A 27,173-nucleotide genomic window follows, 5' to 3' on the forward strand; every position below is an offset into this window, starting at 1 on the left:
AAGGTGAATGAGGCTAGAGAAAGAATGAAAACACAACAAATCAATGATACTAATTGATATTGATTGATTTACATAATAAATTAAATATGGTACAAAATAAGTCATATTATCATACATATTATGAATATAATCTATAATAAGTACGGAAGTTTTAAGTACTTTTATTTTATAAGATAGTTCGAATTACTTTCACCGATCACTTGAATTAGCAACATATATACGAAATTTACTTTTTTTTTTTTAGAAAGTAAGAGTTTAAATGATATATTACAAAGCACACCTATTGCCATTGATGGATAATTTTTTTTATGTTAGTGTTTATGTGAAATTTGAAGATACTTTAACACACCGCCCACATGCACTTGCCAATGTCGCAGGAGAGTACGTATAGTATAAGAAGATCAAAAGACCAAGGAAATGATAGGAACGTCTTAGGTTACTCCAGTCTATTCAAGCTGCCTTGCTCACACTCGTCGGCTACTTCCTTTTCTCTGTTCAAGCAGTACTTCCACTCCTTTCCGACAGACTGGAGGAACCACCAGATGTTGCTAGACTGAACTGGATACCCACCTAGTGCTTTCCGACATCCGTACCCACTGGTCCTTTGGTCCCGCGGCTCCCTTGCTTGATGGGATGAACGCTTGCATGATGAAACCCCCTGCTTGTGAACGAGTTTTAGGTTTTCGTTTTAGGGTTGGTTTGGTTCTTTAACTACATTCAACTTAATTGAATTCAGTTTAGATTTAGATATTTTTTAATATTTAAATATCTAACTCTCTAGTTATTAAATTTATTTTAATTTAAAATTTCTTAATTTAGATATAAGACTCACAATTTTTTTCAATTCAATATTTGTTTACACATAAAATTTATAATTTTTTTTAACTTTTTATAAATATATATAAATTTATCTTAATATTTAAACTTATTTAAATATATCCTACAAAACTCAATTTATTATTTTAATTTATTATTATTTATAAGAGTAGAATTCAACGTTTAAAGAGAGGCTTCATCTCAAAATGGTGGGTTGTCTACTTGCATTAATTTGATTTTACTTCTAACATCCGTACAACTACCTCATTTACTACTGGCCAGTGTGTTATAAAAGGGGCCGCTCTCTAGCAATGCTCTTTTTAGAAAAACGTGGGACCTTTTGTGTAAGCTTTTTCTTTTGTCTTTTTTCGATGGGCGTCACTTTTTTGTTAACAAATTTAAAAGAATTTAAGATTCTCGTTGAATTTGTAAAAAAATAAATTTAATAAAAATTTAATTATTAAATTATAAAATAATTCATATTAAAATAATTATATTTAAAATATTTAAAATATAGTTATAATAATATTTAAAATAATTTTTAAATTTGAAAAGAACTATTCTTTCATTAAATCTATTTTATATTCTTTTTTTTCTCTCTCTTTTTAATATCAATTATTTCTCTCTTCATTTTAAATGGCAATTGAAAAAATATAATTAGAATACAATTACTAATTAATATATAATATTATGAATAGTAAAATATGATAAAATAAAATAAATTCATAATTAAAAAAATTAAAATATTTTCAAAATTATTAATTATTAATTACTATATAATAAATAAATAGATAATCTAATGTGGAGATTTGATGTGAATAGTTAAAGTTAAATTCATCTTATATTATTTTATTGTCATATAATGAAAAAATGACTATTCCAATGTAGAAACTTATGCGAATGTAATAGTTAAATGCTAAATTTATCTTACATTCATAAAAAATGTACTTTAATTTTAACTAATCTAATGAGAGTGCTCTTATAACATAGTGAATAGGTAGTGGATAATAATTTTTTATTATTTTATAATATATTTGAAATTTTTATTTTATTTTTTATTTTAAGTATTTTTTTTAATATTTTTAATCATTAAAAAAATTTAAAATATATATATAACATTATTAATAGTTATTTTTTTAATTATAAAATAATAAAATAATAAATGTTGTCTATCGTTTTCTATGCGAAGAACCCTACCACAGTTAAACCCTTCAGTGCATGCACATGCTCTTCTGGAGGTTTTGGGTCCACAAGGCAGCATAATTCCTGACACACATGTACGGAATATACATCTCCTAACCAATATTTTTCACGTTCTCACAAAAAGCTTTATGCATTCTCGTACAAACACAAAAGCAAAAAGCATATATTATAAGAGATAAGCTGTTTTAGATTTTTCTCTTTACCCCATAAGACATGATGATGATGATGAAGAAGAATTAATTAGCGACATGTTTTAAGTTAAGAGTCAAATGAGAAATAGATTACCTAAATTTTATTCATCATGAACCTTATAAATCTGTCTTCTTCAGCTTGACCTTATGCTATATATATATATCCAAAAAAGTATATAAAACGTGACCTAGCTAGCTAGCTAGTTAGCAGGAAAGTGACTAGCAAGTCAAGGTAGTACTGTCTGCATGTAGGTATATAGTGACCAAGTCATGAAAATCTTTTGTACGTGCATGGATGCGTTCCTACAATTAAGGAGTACCCCAACTAATTTAGGTGATGAAGTGGGTCACGATGATCATCAGGTCAAGGTATCAAGCTCTAATTTACAACTATAGCTACGTCTTGTAATAAATTCTCGGACCATAGCAAATTAGTACTGTGAAGTTGTGACCGATATTGGGTATACATTATAACATGAGGCCATATTAAAACTTTATATAAGAAGTCCCCAAGTGAAAAAATGTGACCAACTTCTGTTTGGTTCGGAGTCGACTAATTATAGATCCTATTTGGATAGTAAAAATATTTTATCTCATCTCATTTCATCATTATAATTTTTTTAAATTCTTACACAAATTAAATATAATAAACAATTCAACTTTCTCAAATTCTAAAACAATAATAGTATTTTATTCAACTTCTAACTTTCATTTTAACTCATTATTCAAACGGCACCTATAACTGTGACTTTTCATCCTGATACACTACTTATCTCAGTACTATGAAATATCAATTCACCTGAGATTATAAGTATGAGAAAATACACATTAAATTATTTTATGATATTAGACATGCACCCGTTCTGCATATATGTTTCTAACGCAAGTATAAGGAGTGGTATATACTGTGAGCACGTACGCTACCAATTCAATTCTTTTATGGTTTAGTCTTATTTGTTTGAGAGAAATTCAAACAACTTTTAGGTACCATTTATAAGGTAATAATACCAGACTGCATGCATGCAGTAGTTGCTTCCACAAATTTTTAGGTCACAAGATCGCTTATAATCTGTACATTAGGTTCAACGCACGCACGAGCTGGCCAGAGGTTTTGGGACAAGTTCTGAGCTTTTGCTCCACTCTTAAATTTTATTGTCCAAACTTATTGAAAATGGATTAAATACGTACTCATTTAATTCCTAATATTATATATTGTAGACACCTTTGCCCTCTCCAATTTATGGCCATTATACATATATATGATACGAAAAATAATAGCCTAAATTGATTGATTTATATATATATATGAAAAATTCTTCTCATCAGTTACTATTTACTACTTCACACTTCACATCTTATGAAAAAAATTATAAGTATGAGATGTGAAAATACTGAATAGTAACCAATGCATAGAATTCTTATATATATATATATATATATATATATATATATATATATGATTCTAACATGGTCAATAATTCAGATGCATGTACAACTTGCAGATGTAATTTTTATGTTAAATTTGATAGGAAACCATAATAACTTATAAAGATCCAAAAGGCTTTATTTTCTTGGAAATCTACTTTTCCATGGATACCAAATATGTTGTTACCTTTGTAAATAAAAGGATAACATGATATTCAGATGTTTCCCAAAACAATATATAACCGGTTACAAGCAAGACTTTTTTAATTTCTAGTAATGTTACTTATAATAATCATACGGTATATAAGTTTTGCGCATTTTAAATTTTTATATTCTTTTAAAAAAAAGTGTGCGAGATTTATATACCCTAATACAAATAGTTTTCCTTCTTTTTATTGCATGTGTTGACAGTGAATATTAATGAAATTCAAGTGTCACTTTCTCTAACATTCAAAATATTTTTTTTTTCTATTAATTAACATTAGCAGTACTAGTACTAGTACTCTAATGAATAATCCTATTCCACTTAAAGAAAACCGCGTGTAAAAATATATTAATCCATGCACTTGTTTTTTCTTTGTTATTAAATTTGTCTTGCTAAAATCTCTTTTGTGTAAAAATGGCTCCAGGCAATACGATAATGTTTTGCCATTTTTTTGTTGTGATGATGAATATAATTTAAGCTTTTATATATATATATATATATAAAACAAGAAAAATTGGTTTTTGTGATACAAAAACAGACTCATTTTAACTGAAAATAATCATTTTGTTGAAAATAACTAGTCGTAAATAAATAATTTTCTTGTAGTGATATATATATATATATATATATATATAAATTAAGTCTAACCACCATAAATGTCTTGTATTTCTTCTAGCTAGCTAGCATTATTTTGCTCTGGATCATTATAACTCTTTTGTTCTACACATTCAAATATTCAGATCTAATCCATTTGGCCACCAAAAAGGACCATCTAACCATCTCAATTGATCATTCTCATTGAGATCGATCATGACACTACAAGAAAAATAGCATTTTCCAGCGCTCAAAATCGCCACAAATACCCTTCAGAATCGCTACTTTTGATCATTTGCGGCGATTTATAAATCGCTATAGGTTCGCCACAATCCTAAAGCCATTTTTGATCAATTGTGGCGATTGGAAAAAAATCGTCAGAAAATTGACGATTTCCGGCGATTTTAGTCTGTCGGAAATGTTCAAAAAATCGACAGAAATGGCCTCTCATTTACCTTTAAAATCGCTGAAAACAACTATTTCCGACGATATATATCGCCACAAAAACTTAATAAATCGCCGCAAATAACTTATTATTTTCTCAACGATTTAAAATTATCGCCATTAGGAAGTATTTCCAGCGGGTAAGTTTCGCCGCAAAACAGTTATTTTGGCGATTTTGTGTCGCCACAAATAAATTTCTGCTACGAAAAAGTTATTTCCGGCGATCAAAACTCGCCGGAAAAGATGTTTCACAAAATAAAATAAAAAAATGCACAAAACAGTATAGATATGCAGTCTACACATGTAATTACCTAAAACTGATCCAAAACAGTATAGATATGCAAGAATCTCTTCTAATGATATAACATTCAACCATGAAGATATGAGCATAAAACATTTATGCTCATATCTCAAAGGGAAAAATAAAAATCAGAGGATAAAAACACCACAAATTATCAAAACATTAAAAAAAGAGCATATGGAGAAGAGAACCCCCCCGCCCCATGATTGCTATCATAACAAGTCTCTGAACATGTATCAAGCAGAAAACATTTATTAATTTATAATGAAAAACGACCAAATTGTTTACCTGCTTCAAGAAGAGAGCAGCAGTGATAGCACCACCTTGACGATCACCAGTGTTGACCATATCAGCTACTCCTGATTTCATCGACTCCCAATAACTTTCCTCCATTGGCATTCTCCAAAGTTTCTCCCCACTGACCTCTGAAGCTGCAAATACCTCCTTGGCCAAGTCATCACTGGGCGTATAGACACCTATAAAAGAAAACGTTTGCCATATCAGTAATTAACTGGTATTCAAGTTGTAAGAATTAAGCAGATACATGAAAGAATGAGAATGCAACAAGTAAAAAGCCACCATTTTAATAGTGTTATACAAATCACAAACATAACCCGAGGTTTTGTGAGCACTAAACTCAGATACATTTTACTTGTTATGATTACAAGAATATGTAGATACCTGCAATTGAAGGGCCAAGAGCGACTCTGCAAGCCCCAGTTAAGGTTGCCAGGTCAACTATCTGCAGAACAATTAATGGTAATGTGAGCACTAAACCCAAAATAAACATCTTAACAAGATTGGAACTCTTTGAGAACAAAGCTAGAAGAACAAGGTGAGGGACATCCTGTATTTCTGGACACAGCTCCACTATGGCATGTACACCTCTATAAGAATTTAGCAGGTTATAGATATAACACAATCACTCAAGACCCCATAAACAATGGAACATGTTGTGAATCAGATCCTTTACGCAGTGAACCGGGATGAGAGCATCACTATCAAACATCAAATAACTAGAAGTTCAAAACATTTTGTGCCAAGTTACATCATTTTGAATAATGCTAATAATATGTTAGATATATCACGATTCTTAGGAGTACCAATGGCAGATGTAAGTATTACCTTGTCAACACCTTGGTCACAAGCTTATAGCAAAGCATCTGCCAGGGTAAGCCTGCCCTCAGCATCTGTGTTATTAACCTGCATTAGAGATTGAAGTCAACTAGAGAATATCAGTTTATAGATATGGATGCAAAAACATATCATATGAAAATCAAATCATCACCACAACTAGGACTATTTAGAAAATTATGGCAGCCATCACAAGTTCAGTTTTCTTGAAGACTTTGAAAATGCTATGAAGAAACCAATGGGGCCAACAAAACTTACACGGAATATACAAACACAGCCTGGATAATTTTTCATCATTTTAATGAGTTCTAGATACTTCCATTATGAACCCAATTGAGTTTGACCCAGGTTTACTACTCATTCATTACCCAAAAGGACCCGATACAATAATGAATAAAGAACTTCAAGATGAAGTTTTTCTTTCAATCTATGAAATGCTTGACTCCTTGAATAAAAATAATTTTAAAATTTGATGCAATCCAATGAGAATGAACCTCTCATTATTTTGTCAGTATAAGAATGAAACCTCTCATAAGTTGGTTACTGCATGTTCTCTTCACAAACCAGAGAACCTATACCTCAATGGTCTTTCCATTTGATGCGGTAACAATGTCTCCAGGCCTCATACCCGTTCCACTTATCATATTCTCACAAGCTGCCACAATGAAATGAACCTGCATAGACAAGGCATTTACTCTAATATTAGGCTACTAGATTCTACTGATCAAAGTCTCAAAAACAGAACAAAAATTAAGAGAGATAAAAAATAAAATTTCTGACCTCTACACCAGGAGGTTTAATTACACCAGGAGGTTTAATTTGACCAATTTCTGACCTCTACACCAGGAGGTTTAATTTGACCAAAAATAAAATTTCTGACCTAAAAAACAAGGCATTTACTCTAAAATTTCTGACCCAAGCACAGTTCCTATGACAATTCAAACCATTCCATCAAGTACAGAAAAATATTACCACAAATATACATAGCGTAGGGCATTGTGAATGTCAATCACTACATCATAAAATTAGTACCAGATGCAATTGCCGAAGCTGTGCCAAGTTTCGATTCAGCAGAGAGCCCCTCGGAAGAGGCCAGCACAATAGCAACGTCACTTGCTCGAGCAGGCTTGGCTGCAGCTGCAACAGCCTCACCAAGACCCCGAAAAGCAGCCGTAGTTGAAGCAGATTGTCCGAGACCAATCAATCCGACCCTCTTTGAGACAAGACCCGGAAGCCTAAGAACTGTTGACTGGCCAACCCTTCCTGTAAAATCCTCCTCGGAAGAGGCTTCAGCCAACAAACCACCCAACTGAGAATCAAGCTTCTTCAAAATATTGTCCAACGCAATATATAAAGACAGAAAATTAATAAATATTGTCCAACGCAATATATAAAGACAGAAAATACCCAATAAAATTGGCAAGCCTCAGTTGCCTCATCTGCCCTACTACCCGCGCCTCCTCCTCATTTGGTGGCAGTGGGTTGCAAACAGAGCAAGGGAGGGCCTCGGGCTGCTGGGCTAGGCGTAGAGGAGAAGGGGCTCCGACAGAGGACTGGCAACGGCGTCGAGGTGTGGGTGGTTGCGAACGGTGCCCCCAGCGACGGCGATATAGAGAAATTCGAGAGAGAGAGAGAGAGAGAGAGAGAGAAGTGAGGCCAGAAAGAAATTGGCGTGGGGGCTGGGGGAGAAGGAGGGGGTGGCCGTCGAGGTGAGGTCGCGGAAATGGGCTGTGTGCGGCGGAGTCTTGAGGGAGAAGAGGGACTGGGTAGAGAGAGGGTGAAGGGGGAGAGACGGCTGTAGGAGGGAAAGAAATGAGGGGAAAACCTAAGGCGGGGGTTTTAAATTTAATGAGTTTTTCCGGCGCTTTAGACTCGCCGCAAATAAGTTTAAATGGGCGCATTTGTTTTTACAGCGACAATGTTCGCCGCAAATAGTATATATTGTGGCGATTTTATTTAATCGACGGAAATTTAATAAGTTACAGTTAATAGAATATTGTTGTGACGACGAAAATCGCCGCAATAGGTACAAATTTCGCCGCAAAACATAATTTGTACATTTTTTCTTCATAATTTCCCATCATCGCACCGAAATTAAGCGGCGACTTAAAAATCGCCAAAAATAACCTATATTTACGGCGATTTTTATTGCGACGATTTTAAAATCGCTGGAAAATGCCAAATTTCTTATAGTGTGAAATTGGTTCCCACAACGTACTGTTGAAGAAATATTATGATCAGTAAAAGGTTTAATTTTAGACCTTAATTCTTTCATTGCAATTTGGAACCATCTTAAGATTTAAAAATCTCACCTAATATTATCTCCTCACTTCAACCATTTGCGACGTCCAGCCAAAAGCTGGAAAATGAAGGCTTAATTCATTCTTGGTTGATAGCTAGTGATCAGCATTACTATACAACATGTAATGCTCGATACAATATTAAAATATGTAAATTCGCACATTCTTTTAATTTTAAAAATATGTGAGTTATTAAAAAATAAATTTTTTTTATGTAAATTTTAGATTTATCTACTTTTTTAAAAGTTAACGTCTCGAGATTTGTTTTATCATATAAACTATATATATATATATATATCTAGCATTATTTCCATACAAATTGGTGTTTGTTTGAGCATCTTAAATTCAAAATAATGAACGTTACTTTATTATTTTTTATTTTTCCTTATATATTAAGCAATTGGGTTTCGTGTAAAAAGTTGAAGCCTTTATGATGTTTAGAGGAAAGCACTTTTTTTGGAAAGGATCGATGCATATGTTATTTTAGTAAAAACAACTTTAGGTGAAAACCTCAGAAGAAGAAAACATAGAATATACTTGAAATGTTATGGTTCGTAGATTACATAGAGTTCTTCAAATCCGATATATTATATTTAAATTAAATGGTCTCGATGAAATAATATTGTAAAATATGTAAATATGAAGCATGTTACATGCATGCCGATCGAGTTGTAAAAAAATGTAAATCTTGAAAATCTAAAAAAAAAAAAAATAGTGAATCCCGATGCTGCAAAATCACAGCTATTTAATTATTAATCTATGAATTTTATATGATTAAACAACCTGAAAACTCAAAAAAAAAAAAAAAAAACGACGATGCAAGTACTCGAATTATTTCAAATAGACGACTACGAGCATAAGTCCAAATTTCTGTCCTAAGCAACCTTTTCTTTTTTTCTTTTTCCTTAATTCAAATGAAGATTATAATTCAAGATCAACATCTCATCATTTTTTCTCTCTTTTTTTTTTTTGTAATTTCCATCCCAATTTAAGAGTAGTCCCAAATAATATTATTTATTGATGTCCATATAAATATATAAATAATATTAATATATAATAATATTACAAAATTCACTCCAAGTGCCTATATATCTTTCTATCAGGAGAAAAACTTCTTACAGATGTCTCCTAGCTAGCTACAACCCTCATATATTGGAGACTAATGGCAACTTGCCACGTGTGCAGTACATGAAGGAATACTAGAGGCGCACAAACAGGGAATCGGACCTTAAATGAAAACCTTCCTTCCCTCCCTCCCTCCCGAAAGGCGAAAATAAAGCTGATCTCACTCTCTGATTTTTATTTTTACTCTATGCTCTCTCACTCTCTCTCCTATCTGCTCTCTTACTCTCTCTCTCTCTCTCTCTCATCGAAGGGTGAACACCCTCCCTCACGCTGCCTGTTGAGATCCTTCACTCCATCTCTGATTCCTTCCTATTGTGAAATACTATACAAAGCGCACACACACACCCCAATGATGACAAATAAAGTAAAAGCAACACAATCAAGAACACGACACACAATATATGTGGTTCGGCAAATTGCCTACGTCCACAGAACTACAAAAATCTTATTTTTCAGAGGAGATTACAATCACTCAATCTCAACTCACACTCTCTAGGGCTTTTTTGCTCTCTCTCACACAATATGCACTTACAAGACAATTGTTCTCTCTCAAAATATGCTTTAACACGTCCAACATAAGTCTAATATGACATATATATATATATATATAGTGAGTGGCGCTGGAAATCCTAAGTGGCAAAAACTGCTTACTTCGCTCGAGCGAACTGTCTAGCGCGACTCGAGCAAACAGCCAAATGAACATTGGCTCGAGCGGAGTGTCAAGCGAATACTAGGGTTTGTGTCTGGCTCGAGTAGTGTGTCGAGCGAGACTCGAGCAAACTCTTTGACTTACCTTCGCTCGAGCAGTCTGTCGAGCGATGTCGAGCGAACCTTGGCTCGAGCCAATAGTCGAGCCAACTTCAGCAAACACTTTTTCAGCTCCAAAACTAGTCTCCACATATACCCCAACACTTCCCTCTCGTGACCTGGGAGTGACCTCCGAGACCTGCAAGTGCCACGAAACTTGTAAGAAACAACTCTCGTTTAGGCCATCCCACCCTCGAAGTCCACGAGAACTGCACTGCTTTAGATCACAATCATTCAGGATATGAATAAATACCCTTCTGCATAAATATGCCATCATGCAATCTTGAGCAAACACTCTTCTAATATAACATACAAATACCAGTCTTCTCTCTCTCTCTCTCTCTCTCTCTCACTCAAACAGAAAGATCACACCTAAAAAAAGGGAAATCACATGTATAGGCAATAAAAACTGCAGAGCTTTCAAGGGTTTTGTCTTCAATTTTATTATAGATCATTACCAATAGTTCCTTTGCTGCAGTCCTTAGTATGACAAAATGGGGTTATTAGAAATCTTGAGTTTCCCAGGATGACTTTATATACAGCTCCTGCCAATGGAATCGTGTATCTGAGATTTTTCTCTCTAGAAGTGGGTCCAAAGGGTCTTACTGAGGTTCCGCATCATTGAAAGAAAGGGGTTGTAGGCCATGTTGGAGGAGATATGAAAATGCATTTACTAACTTTTTAAAAAGAAAGAACGACTTTTATGTATATTTTAAGATCACACATCCTTTTGCTTTTAGGCTAAAGAGAGAGTACCAATGGTAAAGTAGCTAAACATCTTCTCCAAAGCCAATGACAATTTTGCCTTCATATAGATTAGCATTTAATACAATAAAAGAACAAAAAAAGTGAAAAACATAATATAAGTGAAAGAACAGGTATTGATAGCACACACGAAGTTTGTCATTCTGATAAAATCTAAGTATTTGTTTTGAGAGATTCTGAAGATCGGATTAGGGAGAGGGAAGGAGAGAGAGAGAGAGAGAGAGAGAGAGAGAGAGAGAGAGAGAGAGAGAGACTCACGAAGGAGAGGGAGACGTATAGAGTTCGAGCGGGAAGGGGTGAGATAGAGTGATCCCCTGCTTTGTGTGTTCCATGTTTTCTTGAGGAATCCTTAAGTGGCAGCTTCCTATTCGTCTCCGACAACAGCTGCTTATAGGTGTCACCGGCCCAAAGAGTTACTCTTCTATCAGCATGCTTGACTATTAAATTTGGGTAAAAGTTTAAGGGAGTCTTTCCTTGCTTCAATGGGTTGGGAGATTTGTGATTTTAGGGGCTATTTTATTATTTGAGAAGAGGAAATTATTACGGACATAAAATCACACAAATATTTCTTTATTTGAGATTTTTTATTTTGTATATAATTTTTTTTGTTTGCAATGCACTACAAGTAAACTGTTTATTTGTAACCAATTATTTTTTGTGAAAATAAATACTTCCTGCCAAAATGAATCTATTTTCTTCTCAAATAGTCATTATCATCGCAAATAATTCATCACAAATACTCATTTTTTTGTAGTGAAGAGCATTTGTGACAGATTATTTATGACGATAATGACTATTTGTGACGAAAATAAACTTATTTTAGCAAGAAGTAGTCATTTTCATAAGAAATAACTGACCAGAAATAAACAATTTCTTGTAGTGCGTAAGCAAAAGAGAGGCTGAGCTCAGGATAGAAAAGTTAGTTTTTTTTTTTCCAGCTAAAAGAGAGGTGAGGGCGGCGAGCGTAGCTATCCTCTCTGGACATAACCATAGGAGCCCCTCTCCATTATGGAATGACCATAGAAAAGAAAGGTTATTGCTATATATAAAATTTTTCTTTCTCGTGTTCTTCCTTCTTTAGTTTTTAAATTTTAATGTTTTTTTTGTCTTTTCCATTAAATCTCAAAATATTAATTTTACCTGGGGCTCAAGAATGTTTAGGAACTTTCGCAAATGGTTGTTTATATTTTCTTTCTTCTATTTTATTTAATTTATAAAATATATATGTTTAAACTTTAAAGGATGAACTTTTTCTTTTTCTTTGCTTTTGTGGGCCTCTAGCGACAGACAACCACTAGAAGTCAATGCATCCCGTCCAAAGATTTGCAGAGTCAAACAGTAGAAGTCAACATAGGTATATGGAATTATTATGTGGAGGCAAAACTATTACGTACTTTTGACTCTTATCATACTAAAATAAGACTGCTTTTTTAAGGTAGACATCCAATTGCCTAAGGAACAAACATGGTTGTAATTCATTTGAGGAGTGTGGGAAAGAAGGTTAAGAAGAATTATCATTTTTCGGTTATTGTAATACTCATTCTAGACTATGCTAAATTAAAGGTAAATTTTATACACTATATTATCATGTCACTTTCATTCCACTAAGTATGATGTGACACATTTATTACTATTTAATAATCATTTATTATATATTTCTTTATTATCGTTTTATGCGCTGCTTGTTAATAGTATACTTCTTTATAAATATTTTTTCATTTTTTAAATTTTATCGGTATTTTGGAAAAAATAGATTGTTCTTAGAGGAATGCTATGTATCAACTACTATTCACTCTCATACCCTACATCTATAGTTTTTTCATAAGTTGTGTGGTGTTTTTCATATGGTATGAGAGTGTTTTTATAGGATGTGGAGAGTTGAGTGATGAATAGTGACTGATGAGAAGAATTTTTCTTATTCTTCAATATGACTTGTCTCAAGAGATGAACTCTAAATTTGTGAAGAGAAATACTCTAGTTACAAAGGAAGAAATATTCTAGTTACAAAAGAATTATACAAAAATAATTTTATAAATTGACGTAACTCGTCAAATTATAAAATTACTTTTGTTATAAAATAAATTAAATAAAATCACATTAATTTATAAAATTATTTTCATATAATCTATATGTGACTACAACGCTTATTGTCTGCAATCTACAAAGATATAGCTCATGAACATGCTCATGCATGGTTTCAAAACAACAATGGAAGACAATCTACGAGTACAAACTATATATAAAACCAATCTTCACTGACAGGGTGGTTGGAATTAACATTGAATGATTAAAGTTGTACCCTGAGGCTGCATCACACTTCGATCTGATCTGTATGAATTCACATTAATAAACAATCTTTTTTTAAGAAAAACGTTTTGTTTAAGCATGAAATATGAATACAGCATGTGAATCGCTGCGTGGAACAAGCTGTCTTTTTCAAATCCAACTGTATCTGAAGGAGAGCAGGATCCTTTAAACGGCTACCATCCACAGATCATCAGGCGCCCTAATTATCTCAAAAATTTATTTTATCTAGTTGTCTATACTATATTTTTTCCCCCTTAAATGGAAAACTACTCAGAGAAAATGACCTGATGTGGTTTGGATTCAGCCCTCATAACGATTTACATTGGTTGAGATTCTAAATCATTTCCAGAATTTGGACTCATGGAGAGGCATAGCTCGACTCATCTTCGGTATGTAGAATTTCTTCTAATTATTGAAAAAAAAAAAAAATTAGAAATGTGCTTTTTAATGAGTTTTGTGAAAATGAGTTGATAAAATGAATAATTTTTTTCTCATGTATTTTATTTATGTGGAATCAAAATACTTTTTAATGTGTTTGTATTAGATTGTTTTATTTTGAGAGATTAGAATTTTTTCAAAGCTTATGTCATGTTACCATACAATACTTAATTGAAAATAAATGTCATGTATTGATGAAGATATTATATATTATTAGTCAAAAGATTATAAAAGAAAAGATATTTCCTTTGTTTTTTTTATAATCTAAAGAGAAAAAAAAATAATTAATATCTTTTACAGTGGAATGTAATAAAAAAATTTTAAGGATTTAAGTTCGGTTTGGATTGTAAGATGATATAAGATGATTTTATATGAAAGTTAAAAATTGAATAAAAAATTTAATTTTTAATATTATTATTATTTTATAATTAAAAAAAATTAAATTATTTATTATATTTTATATAAAAAATTTAAAAAATTATACAGAAAATAGTACAGTTACAATATCCAAACTCAATCATCTGCTTTTCTGAAAAGCAGGGTAGGGTTAGTAGACATCTCAGGGCAATGTGTCTCTGAAAAAGTAACCAAGACCTTTGACAGTTTAAAGAAACAACCAGGGGTACTTTCGTAACGCAATTTCACCTGAAAATACACCCATCCTCGAGAGAGGGAGAGGGGAGAGGGGAGAGGGGGAGAGGGCGTTACAACTACCAGTGTGTTGAATTTGTGCTGTGAGTCTGTCTTTGTGGCCGGTTAAGAGACAGGAAAAAAACCCGAAATAGTTTGGTTTCTGTTCTGTAAATTCTTTCGATTTATCTTCTACTACTTGTTCCACTTCACCCACTTCTTGTTTTCTTCGTTTGCTGTTTCGGAAAGAACGAAAGAAGTTGTAATATATATTATGCTGATCTGAAACATCAGACATTCTCTTACAATGTCAGTATATTAGCAGCTCCATATCCAAGGTAGCACGCTTCTCTATCACTTCATCTTCTACGACAAACAATATCAACACCTCCACAACCATGTCATCCAAATCCAAGTAAGTTAACTCAACCCTTTATCCCTCTTGGACTTTCTCGCTCTTGAACTTTGTTTTTTATGCCAGTCTTTAAGAGATCTGGTTTGGGTTTTTGTTTTATATTGTTGTGTGCACTGTTTTATCTTTTCTCTGACGAAGATTAGTGGGATGATTTCAATTTGAGTCCTTTTTTGGTTCGTATTTGGAAGATTAGTGGGTTGGATCTGTTGTTTATGATCTCTATTGGGGTTTTTTGGCTTCTTTGTTTCAATTTTGGGTGGAAGTATTTCCCTGTAGCCTTATCTCTATCGTCTTATTTTGGAATTTTTTATTGGATTTGTTTAATGGGTTTCTCTTCATTGATGATTTCCAGGCGGCTTTGTTTCAATTTTCGGTGCTTTTTGTTGTGGTTTGTACTTGTTTACTTGGATCTGTCCTTGAATAATTATCCACTGATCATCGAATAATGTTTACTTTTATTTTTCTGTGTATTTTTATGCGTCTACTTTTGTTGTTTGAGTTTCATTTTCCGTGTGCTTCCGACGGTAAATTTCTATGCAAAGTTCCCATTTTTGGCTTAGATCCATCTGTATTTTTCTTAATTTCGAGTTTGCCTTTCCTGTACATGATTAATGTTTGTACATCTCACATTGCCTGTCCAGTTCAATGCATTCTTAATACGGCACCTTATTTATGTGATTTTGAACTTGACAGGTCCGCTTTATCTGAAACTCCTCACAAAGCATCACCAGCAACTCCAAGAGTTGCTAGACCAAGCAGGGGAGTAGCTAAATCAGAATCTGATTCACCCTCTCCTTTGCAAAGTTCACGCCTTTCAGTTGATCGGTCTCCACGATCGGTTCCCTCGAAGCCCACCATTGAGCGAAGATCACCAAAACTTGCTACCCCACCTGAAGTAAGAATTACAAACGCATTTTATCTTCATTTATTAGAGTTTGTTTTGTTCCTTTTCAAAAGTTGGGCTCATGAACTTCTAAAAGCTTTTTAAAAGAGAACAGAAGATTATAGTTAAATTTTTTTCACACTTTTTAGACAATGAAAACTAAATCCTGGAAAATTCCTCAAGTGAACTGTTAAAGAGGCAGTTTCATCAAGTGTGATTTTCACTGCATTTTTTGCTTGTTTATTTCTTTAAATGGGAAGAGATTCTCCCTTTGTATTCCTTTTGGGACAAGTGATGTGAATGTTGATATGCACGATATCTTGCTTTTTTACTCATAAAAAAGAATCTTGCTTTTTCAGAAACAACCTGCACGGATTGCAAAGGGATCAGAATTACAGGCACAATTGAATGTTTTTCAGGAAGATCTTAAGAAAGCAAAGGAACAGATAGCTTTGGTTGAGAAAGAGAAGGCGAAAGCAGTTGATGAATTAAAAGAAGCACAAAGAGTTGCCGAAGAAGCAAATGAGAGACTCAGGGAGGCTTTGGCGGCTCAAAAGCGAGCTGAGGAGGATTCAGAGATTGAGAAGTTCAGGGCTGTTGAGTTGGAGCAGGCAGGAATCGAGGCGGCCCAGAAGAAGGAAGATGAATGGCGGAGAGAGCTTGAAACTGTGAGGAACCAACATGCTTTGGATGTGGCTGCTCTTCTCTCTACCACTCAGGATCTCCAAAGGGTAAAGCAAGAACTGACCATGACGTGTGATGCAAAGAACCAGGCACTTAGCCATGCCGATGATGCAACTAAGATTGCCGAGATTCATGCAGAGAAAGTGGAGATTCTCTCGGCCGAGGTGATCCAGTTGAAGGCCTTGCTTGATTCAAAGCTTGAAACTGAGGTCAGTGAAAACAACCAGATGGTGTTGAAGCTTAAATCGGAGATGGACTCTTTGAAAGAAGAACTTCAAGAAGTGAAAGGTGTCAAGGAGAAATTGATAGAGAAAGAGGCTTCTATTGAACAGCTTAATGTTGAGCTAGAAGCTGCAAAGATGGCCGAATCTTATGCTCGTGGTCTGGTGGAGGAGTGGCGAAACAGGGTTGAGGAACTAGAGACCCGGGTTGAGGAAGCAAATAAGTTGGAGAGATCTGCATCAGAATCTTTGAATTCCGTCATGAAACAACTAGAGGGAAATAAGGATTTATTGCATGATGCAGAATCTGAAATTGCTGCTCTAAAAGAGAAGGTGGGGTTGCTGGAGATTACAATTGGAAGACAAAGAGGGGATCTTGAGGAGTCAGAACGCTGTCTTGACATGGCCAAGGAAGAAACTTCTGAGATGGCCAAAAAGGTCGAGTCTCTAAATTCGGAGCTTGAAACTGTGAAGGAGGAGAAAGCCCAGGCTTTGAACAACGAGAAGCTTGCAGCTTCTAGTGCTCAGACCCTATTAGAGGAGAAAAATAAACTTACTAATGAATTGGGAAATTCCAGGGATGAAGAAGAGAAGAGCAAGAAGGCGATGGAAAGCTTAGCTTCAGCCTTGCACGAGGTCTCTGCAGAAGCAAGAGAAGCGAAAGAAAGACTTTTATCCAGTCAAGGTGAGCATGAAAATTATGAGACCCAGATAGCAGATCTGAAGTTGGCCTTGAAAGCAACGAGTGAGAAGTATGAAAGCGTGGTTGATGATTCAAAACATGAGATTCATGTCCTTACAGAAACAATTCAACAATCCAAGAACGAATTGCAAAACACCAAGGCTGAGTGGGAGCAAAAAGAACTTCATTTGGTGGATTGTGTAAAGCAGTCAGAAGAAGAGAACTCTTCTCTGGGAAAAGAAATAAATAGGCTGGTGAATTTGCTCAAGCAAAAGGAGGAAGAAGCTTGTGCCAGCAAGGAAGAAGAAGCCCAGCTGATGGAAACCTTACAAAAAGTTGAGGCTGAGGTAATTGACTTGCAGGAAGCTCTTGGCAAAGCAAAGACTGAAAACATCAAATTGAAAGAAAATCTTCTGGACAAAGAAAATGAGTTCCAGAGTATAATTCAAGAAAACGAGGAACTTCGAACTAGGGAAGCTGCTTCCCTCAAGAGAGTTGAGGAGTTATCTAAGTTGCTCGAAGAAACTGTGGCCAAAAGGAAATATGAAGAAAATGGTGAACTTACAGACAGTGAAAAGGAATACGATTTGCTTCCAAAGGTGGTTGAATTCTCTGAAGAGAATGGACATGCAAGAGAAGAGAAGCCTAAAACGGAGTCTCCACTCGATCAATGCGAGGAACCTAGAGAAGAGAACTTAGATGAAAAGAATAACTTCTTGAAGGATGAGGCTGAAAAGATGGATTCTGCCCAAATTGAGAACGTGAATGGAAAACTGAAGGAGGAAAAAGAAGACGACTCGGTAGAAGTTGAATTTAAAATGTGGGAGAGCTGCAAAATTGAAAAGAAAGAGTTTTCACCAGAGAGAGAAGTGGGGCAGGAATCCTTTGAAGAGGAAGTGAACTCAAAGGTGGAGGGAGGCGAACTCTTTGATCAGATAAATGGGGTATCTTCTACAGAAAACATTGATGATGGTGGAACCTCACCATCAAAGCAGCAGCAACAACAGAAGAAGAAGAAGAAGCCTTTGCTTGGAAAGTTTGGAAGCTTGCTCAAGAAGAAGGGAACCAGCAGCAGCCAGAAGTAGAGTAATAAATCAGTTTGGCCTAACTTTTGTGCTTTACTAGCAGGCAGGTATATTTTGCTACTATTTTGTTACCAAATGTGTTTGATTCATTGTTTTTGCTTCCAAAGAACAGAATAGGTCAAGGAAAGAAGAGGCATGTATTATTTTTAGTTTTTTCCTTTTTTTTATTCTAATGTAATTCCCCCCATGTGGGACAGTATCTTGTATGTGATGGAAATTCTATTTGATTTTCCATTTTGTGTTAATTGCCCTTCTTCTCCATATGTTAAATGGCATAACGTTGTTAATTGTTGCAAAAAGCTGCAGAATTGCATCAAGACATGAAAAGTTTCAGCTTGCTGCAAATGCCCCTCCAATCCATCTTCTTCTTCTCCTCATAGATAGGATTATTGTCAGAGTTTGGGAGAGATAGGAAGAGTGGGGGAGAGGAAGAAAAATCCGGGTGACATGGGTGGAAGAAGTTAAGAGGGTGCCAAAGACACAACATGTGTATCTTATAATTATTAATGTTGTTAATCCAAACTACCTACAGATAATATCTGACATTATAAAATCTATCCATTATTATGTCTGTCTCTTTAAATTATAATAACTTAATTAAGGGGCAATTAGATTATTAAATTTTCCAATCCGATGGTTCCAAGAGCGTGAATATACATCGTGAATATTCGTGTCAGGACATTCAAATTATAACTGAGTTTAAACTAAGAAAGAAAAAACTCCCAATTCTATCTTCTAATGCCAATGACCCTCTAAGATGTTTTTTTCCTTTCCCTTTGAAAAATTCTACTCGTAATTCTCATCCACACATAATTTTTTTATTTTTATTTTCTCTTACCAAATGTGTGGTGTATAGATGATAAGTAGAATAAATTAATTAGTTTATAAAGAATAAAATCCAAAAGAAATAAAAAATAATAATAAAAAAATAAAAATAACTGTGATATGTGAAGATGATGAGAAGCAGAATTGTTTTTCCTTTTTTCCCATGATGTGGTGGAAAAACTAGTTTAAGGTACAAAATCTTTACTGCCCAAATTGCTCAACCTTTTTAGCAACACAGATGAGACCAACCATAAAACTGTGTTCTTAGAACTTTAAAAGAGGTAGGTCTGAACTTCAAAGAAGAGGGTGAAAGGCTTGAATCCTAAAGATGTAACCAGGGCTTTTACTTTTTTTTTTTTGGGATAGTATGGGTACTAAGGTTTTTTTTTAAAAATGTGATTAGTTGTTTCCGAGGTCATTTAGAAATAAGAGTACTCCTAAAATTTATTTTCCAAAACTATAAAAAAAAAAATTGACTTTAATTTTAAAATTAAATTGTTAAGAATAAAACGTGATATCTATTAAAATTATTTAGAGAGCAATTTTTTTGGTTTTGGTTTTTGTTTTTTTTTGCAAAAACAATGCTAATTTATGTAAAAATTGCAATTTATTTAAAGGGTGGCTCTACAGCCACACCGCTTGGCTCTTTGCTAGTTTATTTTCTTTGTTTTTTTTTACATGTATTTTTTAATAGTTTTAAATATATATTTTTTAAAAAAATTATAACATTATTTAAAAAAAAATTACTTAAGCTTTAAGTTAAAAAAAACAACAAAACTAAGTGATAGCCCAGCGGTAGGGGTGATACCCCGCATGGTGCAGGGCGGGGGTACCCTACCCAGCACCCCGCCTCACACCATGCTGGGGTTGGGGTTTTTCCCCCGCCCCCTGCCCCACTCCCAAGGGCGGGGTACCCTGCCCTGGTGCCGGAGGGTGGGGGAAAAAATCCCATCTGTCCTGCCCTCGCCTAGGTCAATATATTATGTTAAAAAAAAATTTTTTGATTTAAAAATATTTTTTTAGACCAAAATTTTAATATAATTTAAAAATAAATTAAAATTTATTAATATAAAAAGAATTTAAACTCATTAGAGTTAGATTTTTTATTGCATTGACCTCCTAAACCAACTTTTATATAAGAGATCAAAATAAGACAATAATCATCCTTAAGTAATGTGAGATTTAGTAATAAGTCTCACATTAGTTAAAGATGACTATTGTATTGCTTTGATATCCTATATAAAGGTTGGCTTAAGAGGTCAAGATAATCTATAATTTAAATATAATTTTAAGTCTTTAATAAATTATATATATTTATATATAATATATATATTTATATATATATAAATAAATAAAAAATTATATGCGTGGAGCGGGGCGGGGAGCGGATTAGCTTCTTATTTTCCCAGGACCTGCTACTTTTCCGAGAAAAGGAAAGGAAAGAGAAGGAAGTCGTAATACGTGTACTTGATTAGCTTCTCATTGTGCCAGAGCATTTTGAGGAGCGAAACAGGAGTGGCAACATCATGTGGGTAGAGATTTTCTGTGGCCTGATCATTTACAGAATGTTCAGAGGCTTCTTCAGAGATGACGATGTTTTGGATGTAGAAACCTCTGATTCTAGGGCTCTTTTCTCAGTCGCGAATAGGTATTTACTGAAAATAAAAATAAAAATATTCTGATTTTCTCTATCTTTTGGTCTGCTTGGTTGCTGAGAAAATGCAAGACAAATCAGAGAAAGCAAATATGTGAATATTTCTTTTACCTTCTCATTATATCGAAACTGATAAAATCTATTTAAGAAATCATTTTCATTAATTTATATAGGCTGACTAGCTCAATCAGCAGAAAAATAACGAGATTCTAAAGTTTCTTTTTCTATCCTGCATTTTGTCGTCATCAAAACGGAGGTAGTGCTTCGCTAATTCAATGTTTTATTTTTTTTAAAAATCTAGACTTGAAAAGCTTTATAGGGGAAAGGTTTATGTGGGGCTTCGAATTCCAGACGCCGATACCGGTTCAAGACAGAATATCGATATGGTTCTCGTTACCAAAGGGTAAGAGATTTTCCACTTTCTAAACTTGAATTTGCTGAAGAGTTTTCTTTCTTAACATGTTCTGCGGAGAAAAAGAAAAGAGATGTTTGTATGGTTAAGAATTCATTTTCTCTTGGTATTACTTATAAATAAAAAGAATTTACTTTCTCTTGGTATTTCAATCATGTTTCTTATTATATCTACTCTGTTAATTATTTCAGGGAGGCAGTGGTGATATCTGTCATGAATTTATCGGGATTTGTATCAGTGAATGCGGATGGCAGCTGGCTTTGTGAAGGAGGCAGTAAACACAGAGCAGAGCGTCTTATTGATCCCGTAAGTCACTGTTGGAGTTATTGTTTCTTGTTCAATGAGTTCAGCAATCTTCTTGCCAGTCTATCGCTGTGCAAAGCTTTAGCACTAAAGCATGTTGCTGTAACTTGGTTATTCATGGTGATTAGGTTCTGAATTTTTTCGGATTACTGGTGATCTTCTATTAATTGACATCCTTGTTCTAATTATCAAAAAAAAAAAAATTGACATCCTTGTTCTCATTTAATGTTTTGAGTTTTGTGGATGGCTTAATGTCCAGTTTATTATTGCTAAATTCTAGCCTTTCTTGGTAATTCAGATCATGTACTACTTAGGTGTCTTGGTAATTTATCTTATAAAAAAAAGGTGTCTTAGTAATTAGTATTCCAAATATACGGCTCTGGGTAAACCCTAGTCGATCATTTTAGTCATGGTAGGGCTAAAGAGGTAAATGTCTTGTGTGAAATTAGTGTAGATGCTATACTTAGAAGTTGTGATATCACCATATTTAATATGTATGTAAATATATGTGGGTGTGTGTGTCAGCATTTTAAGTAGTAGATATATGATGAGCAACCTTTCAAGGTTACATTTTTTTTTTTGGGGAATCTAATTTGTAAAATTATAGAACTCAAGGAGTAAAACAATAAAATTAAAAACCCGAGTTGCATAACGATAAGGATTTAGTGCATTATCAATCCCTGGGTTTTACACCATTATCTTGTTGTTTCTTGGTTTCAGTTTTATCATTTTGATCCTCTGTAATTCTCTTCAATAAGCCCACTCCTTGATGGAAATCTGACATAACTTGCCATGTGGCTAAAAAATTATGCTTGAGTCTCAAGATATCTAGAAAAGTCTCTTGGCCTAGAAAGGAGTGCCTGATAAGATTGTGAGATTGTTAGCTGTTCCAGACTTCGGGAGGATAATTGCTGGGATTACAAAAAGAATTACAAAAATGAAGCAAACTGAAGTAGCTTGTTGTGATGTTGAATCTATTTTAAAATAAAAAGAGATTTACAATCTGGATAACACATCATGCCATGCTAGTTTATAAGATAATTTTTTTGTTATTTTTTTTTGTAAGCCCAGCATTTCTCTTAAAAGATTAGTTTTTTTCCCCTTCGACAATGAGAGTCTTGTAAAAGAATATGATCATTGCCTCTTTTTTATTAGATAAGTTTTATTACTGATCATAAAGACACCATCTAAGTACACGGAGAGTATACAGCAATACACTTAGGTAGTGATAGTATTTGATTACCTGTGCGTCCACTAAGTCTTCTTACAACTAGTTCTTTGACATTTTTATTGTCAGGTGGTGGAGACTAAAAGAAGAGCTTCGATTCTTGAATCATATCTTGAACAGAGAGGGGTTGCTCTAACGGAGGGATATTTGTCTTGCAAAGTTGTACTACCTCATCCAAAGCTCAGGTATATGTTGAAGTATCCCTGATGGCGTGGTTATTGTAAGGACAGTTTCTCTAGTTGAATTTGAGATATACCTGTATGTTTTTATTATCAATGTCCATGAGTTGGCACTTTTATGATTTGCCTGGAATATGCGGTCTGAGCTTTATTGTGCTATATTTTTTTTGTCAATTAATAATTTGATTGGCCAAGGAAATTGAGAGAGAAAATTTGCTATGCTGTTGGTTAATATCTCTTAGTGCTCATTATTAGCTTTTCTGGAGGATATTCAGGGCTTTGACTTTTGGGTGTGTTTCAGCAGACAAACATTTGTGCATTCATCTTTTTCTTTTTCCTTTTTGTCCCCCTTTTAAAGGCTTTGAGATCTGCAAGCTTTAGCTGCTTGCAAAGTCTCAGCAGAATTTCTCGCTCACATAAATTAGAATTTAGCTCACTATTATGACGTAGATATATGTGCTGTTCTGAAAAACATATAGTATCTTACTTTGGTGTATTAGTAATTCCATGATTTTTTGCTAATACTAATTTCTTACATCATAACTTATTTATTAGCTAAAATATATTGATTTTTTCCCTGTAGTAACATCCATTCTAGCTATTTTCCCTCTGAAGTCATTACCTATGATCAATGGGTACAATTGAAACCAGAACCAAAAAGTATGTTTTCTGGTTGGATGAAAGGTGCTTTTTGTGGTGGAAAGAAAGAGATGCAAGAATCTATACATCAAAAGCTTAATTTCATCCTTGGCACAGCTCCGATGTGGGATAGGTGTGTTGCTATCTATGCCCCTAAAGTTTGATGTATATGTTGTTTGCGTATTCCTAACTTTGTTCCGTGCGATGTTAATCCTGGTGGATATCATTAATACTATGCTCAAGGCTTCTTTATTGCCAAGAAGCTGGAGCCTGCATTTTTTTATGCATAATTGAAGTTTCATTTTAATTGCTTAAAGTTCCTGCAATGGTGACTTGTAGAAATGAAAATGAAGATATAGCAGACAGTGTGTAACACCCCCTTTTCAATACAGTTAAGAATGCTACTTCACATTTTCATAGCATCAGGTAATAAGAGTTCCATAAGCAATATAGGCTTCAAACACTACTGATCACATTATTAAACTTCAAAATAATAAATGATTAAAATTCAGCATAATCCAGCATATTCAAAGAAATTTGCAAGAAGCCCGGGTTAGCTTTACTGGGTCATTGTCTCATCTACTGACTCTAGCCTGCAGACTCATTTTCATGGTCACAAGACATTTTACAACATGAGAACAAAAATGACTCGAAAACTTGGTAAATCATCATATAGTACAAAGAGTTGTAAAAGTCATTTGTCTTTGCAAAGTATCGATAAAACATTTTTCTTTAAAACTTTTGGATAGCCAAGTAGCCGATGCATATTTATGCCCTATGACAGGCAAGAAATTTAGACTTTAATCAATCAATAACACCGATAAAAATAATCGAGCTACACAATAAACTAACAAAAAGAAAACTTTGAATAGGTTATTGATACTTGTAGGTCCTTGGGTATGATGAGTTTTTCCTTTGTCCCAATGTGTGGACATGAATAAATGCTACATGAGGGAGGTTGAAGCACTTGACTGGTCTTGAGCTGCCCTTCAACTCATCACATTTAACCGAAATTACTTCCCTAGACAATTATTTTGTCAAATACTGGGTCATATTACCACTCAGCCACCAATTCATAGATGGTTGTCAAACAGTTGTTTCTTAATATCTCCGCAGGTTGGAGCTTAAAGGCAATAAATATGCCCTAGGGGAATTTCTGGAATTCAAGGGGAAGCGGGAAGATATCCAGGCTTTGAAAACTATCAAAAGATCAAAAGTCAGTCGCTTGGTGATCCAAAAGACGAGCATGTTTGGATTAGGTAATTTCCCAAACATCTTTTGCAATTTTTTGCTTATTTGGATACAGTTATGCTGGAGTATTGAGAATACAATATTTTTAAGTAATCAAAATTTTATTCATTATGCTTGAGGGTTAGGTTTTCGAATTCGGAGATATTGAAGCCTTAAAATAATTCCATATACCTTGATTTGCTAAAAAAAATTCCATATACAGTGATTGGCCAGTTTTTGCATGTGCCTTACTCCTTAGCCGTAGATATCACGTTAAATGCTACTATCTGTCAGTGTGATTAGAAGGAAAATAAAAAAAAAAGTTGTATGAGGCAGTAGCAGGAAATGCATCTATTAATATATTCTACTTATGTTGATAAGAGTATCCATATCAGGGTTGTGTCTAGTCTGTCTTTATCATGTCATCTCATTTAAAGGGTTTTCCACGTAATGTCACATGAGGTGTTACAGGAATTGAGATGCTATGAAGATTAAAGAATTTCTACTTATAAAAAAAAATTTCTTGTAGGACAACAGATGATTCATGTAGGCAGGGCATTATTGTTTGTTCTCTTTTTAACTTTCTGTTAAGTTTACGAGTAATAACTAATAAACCACTTTCATGAAAGCTTTTGAAGAATGTAGATGTATTGTTCTTCTGGGAGGACAAAATTTCACAGCATCCTTAACAGTGACAATATAATAGTGGATAAAAGCAGTTGTGGGGTGCCTGTGATGTAGAAGAGTGAGGCAATTATATCAGAATATGTGATTGGATGTCATGTTGCAATTGAAATGCAAAGTTTATTGGAGCATTTTATGACCTTGAAGAATGAAAGGAGCCAGATATGCTCTAGCTCTACCTTTCACTTTAGGGGGAAAAGGGTAGAAGAAGAGCTAGACTGACTGTTATAGACAAATCTAATGATACTGTTTCTGCCCTATAGCATGTACATGATGTCGGTATGCTATGACAGTAACAAAAAAGCTGGATGATGGCTTTGATGCTCAGATATGCGGTCTCTTGCATTCATTTGTGTTTGGCTATAGTGTTAAACAGACTGCCAGTCGCCACCCCAAACATTTGGACACTTTGTATCCACCCGAAAGGGTAAAAAATGAATATTATAAGAGGAAAGAGAAACTTGCATGCACACTCACATCTTAGAAGCTTGCTCAACGGTTTTCTCGTTTTTATTTTCAACCTTCATGCCAATTCAAGTTTATGTGGGAAAATTGCAGCCCCCTCAACGCTCCAAGTTTTGTACTCTCCTCGAGACTATCGGAGTGAAGGGGCTTCAGCTTCTGAGTGGAAGGAAGTTACTGTAAGATCAAGTACTGAGGTTCTCTTTCAGCCAGAGAATTCAACCAAAGTCCGCAAATTCAAGGTCTCTTCAGTTGTCTCTCTGTGTCTGACTGCGTAGAGAAGCCTCTGCTTATTACTGCTGGTCGGAAAAGCTGAGTTTACCATGTTACACTCGATTTCCTATCTTTTTTGTCAATTCTTGTTTTATGCTATGCGGGGTATACTGTATATATAATGTTGTGGAGATTGTATTACGTACACGTAACACTTCCGTCCTATCACATTATGCAATATCATTGAAAATCAATGCATTACATAAGCAATTTTAATGGCATGACATTTTGTAAAAGGATGAAGTAACACGTCATCCATAATCTGAGATTACCTAATATTTTTCCGAGTTAGGATATTGTCCTTGTTGTTGTACCTAGGAACGATGCTCTCATAGTAATGAATGTGAAAATGTAATGGTTGTGGTTTATTTGGATTATTTCGAACATATTGTCCATTTTTTTTTATTGTCTACGATGTAAGTATATAAATTCATACCAAATTTCCACACGTTATCAATTGGGAGCGCTCCAACATGAGTGCCTCAATGAATATTAACCCAATGGATAGCAGCCACATGCTCACTGCCCGGACATGTAAAAATTGCTCATTGAATCTATAATAAAAATGCATAGATGATGGCAACATTTTGTATGTTTAGGTTAGGAGACATGGTTGTAATTGGTGTAAC

At 34.2% G+C, this 27,173-nt stretch overlaps 2 protein-coding genes and 1 pseudogene across 2 annotated transcripts; 2 read left to right on the forward strand and 1 right to left on the reverse strand.

The window, feature by feature from the left end:
• Positions 1 to 436: 436 nt before the first annotated feature.
• Positions 437 to 10,819, reverse strand: LOC118344247 (annotated as a pseudogene).
• A 3,893-nt stretch (positions 10,820 to 14,712) lies between these two features.
• Positions 14,713 to 18,900, forward strand: LOC109012402 (WEB family protein At3g02930, chloroplastic-like). Its single transcript, XM_018994015.2, has 3 exons — positions 14,713 to 15,100; positions 15,794 to 15,995; positions 16,343 to 18,900. The coding sequence occupies exons 1-3, from the start codon at positions 15,084 to 15,086 to the stop codon at positions 18,653 to 18,655; spliced, it is 2,532 nt and encodes an 843-aa protein (XP_018849560.1). The 5' UTR covers positions 14,713 to 15,083; the 3' UTR covers positions 18,656 to 18,900.
• Positions 18,901 to 20,864: 1,964 nt separating this feature from the next.
• Positions 20,865 to 26,754, forward strand: LOC109012403. The gene is made up of 7 exons (XM_018994016.2): positions 20,865 to 21,128; positions 21,436 to 21,537; positions 21,738 to 21,852; positions 23,147 to 23,262; positions 23,840 to 24,028; positions 25,012 to 25,154; positions 26,368 to 26,754. The coding sequence occupies exons 1-7, from the start codon at positions 21,007 to 21,009 to the stop codon at positions 26,547 to 26,549; spliced, it is 969 nt and encodes a 322-aa protein (XP_018849561.1). The 5' UTR covers positions 20,865 to 21,006; the 3' UTR covers positions 26,550 to 26,754.
• The last annotated feature ends 419 nt before the right edge of the window (positions 26,755 to 27,173 follow it).

The sequence above is a fragment of the Juglans regia genome, chromosome 13, assembly GCF_001411555.2.
Source record: "Juglans regia cultivar Chandler chromosome 13, Walnut 2.0, whole genome shotgun sequence".
NCBI lineage: Eukaryota > Viridiplantae > Streptophyta > Magnoliopsida > Fagales > Juglandaceae > Juglans > Juglans regia.

What these genes read in the sequence shown, in the direction of transcription:
- LOC109012403 (XM_018994016.2), top strand. Translation starts at nt 21,007, where the DNA reads ATGTGGGTAGAGATTTTCTGTGGCCTGATCATTTACAGAATGTTCAGA. An exon ending in CTTTTCTCAGTCGCGAATAG is followed by an intron (nt 21,129 to 21,435) that starts GTATTTACTGAA and finishes TTAAAAATCTAG; the next exon opens with ACTTGAAAAGCTTTATAGGG. An exon ending in GACGAGCATGTTTGGATTAG is followed by an intron (nt 25,155 to 26,367) that starts GTAATTTCCCAA and finishes GGAAAATTGCAG; the next exon opens with CCCCCTCAACGCTCCAAGTT.
- LOC109012402 (XM_018994015.2), top strand. An exon ending in AACTTGCTACCCCACCTGAA is followed by an intron (nt 15,996 to 16,342) that starts GTAAGAATTACA and finishes TTGCTTTTTCAG; the next exon opens with AAACAACCTGCACGGATTGC.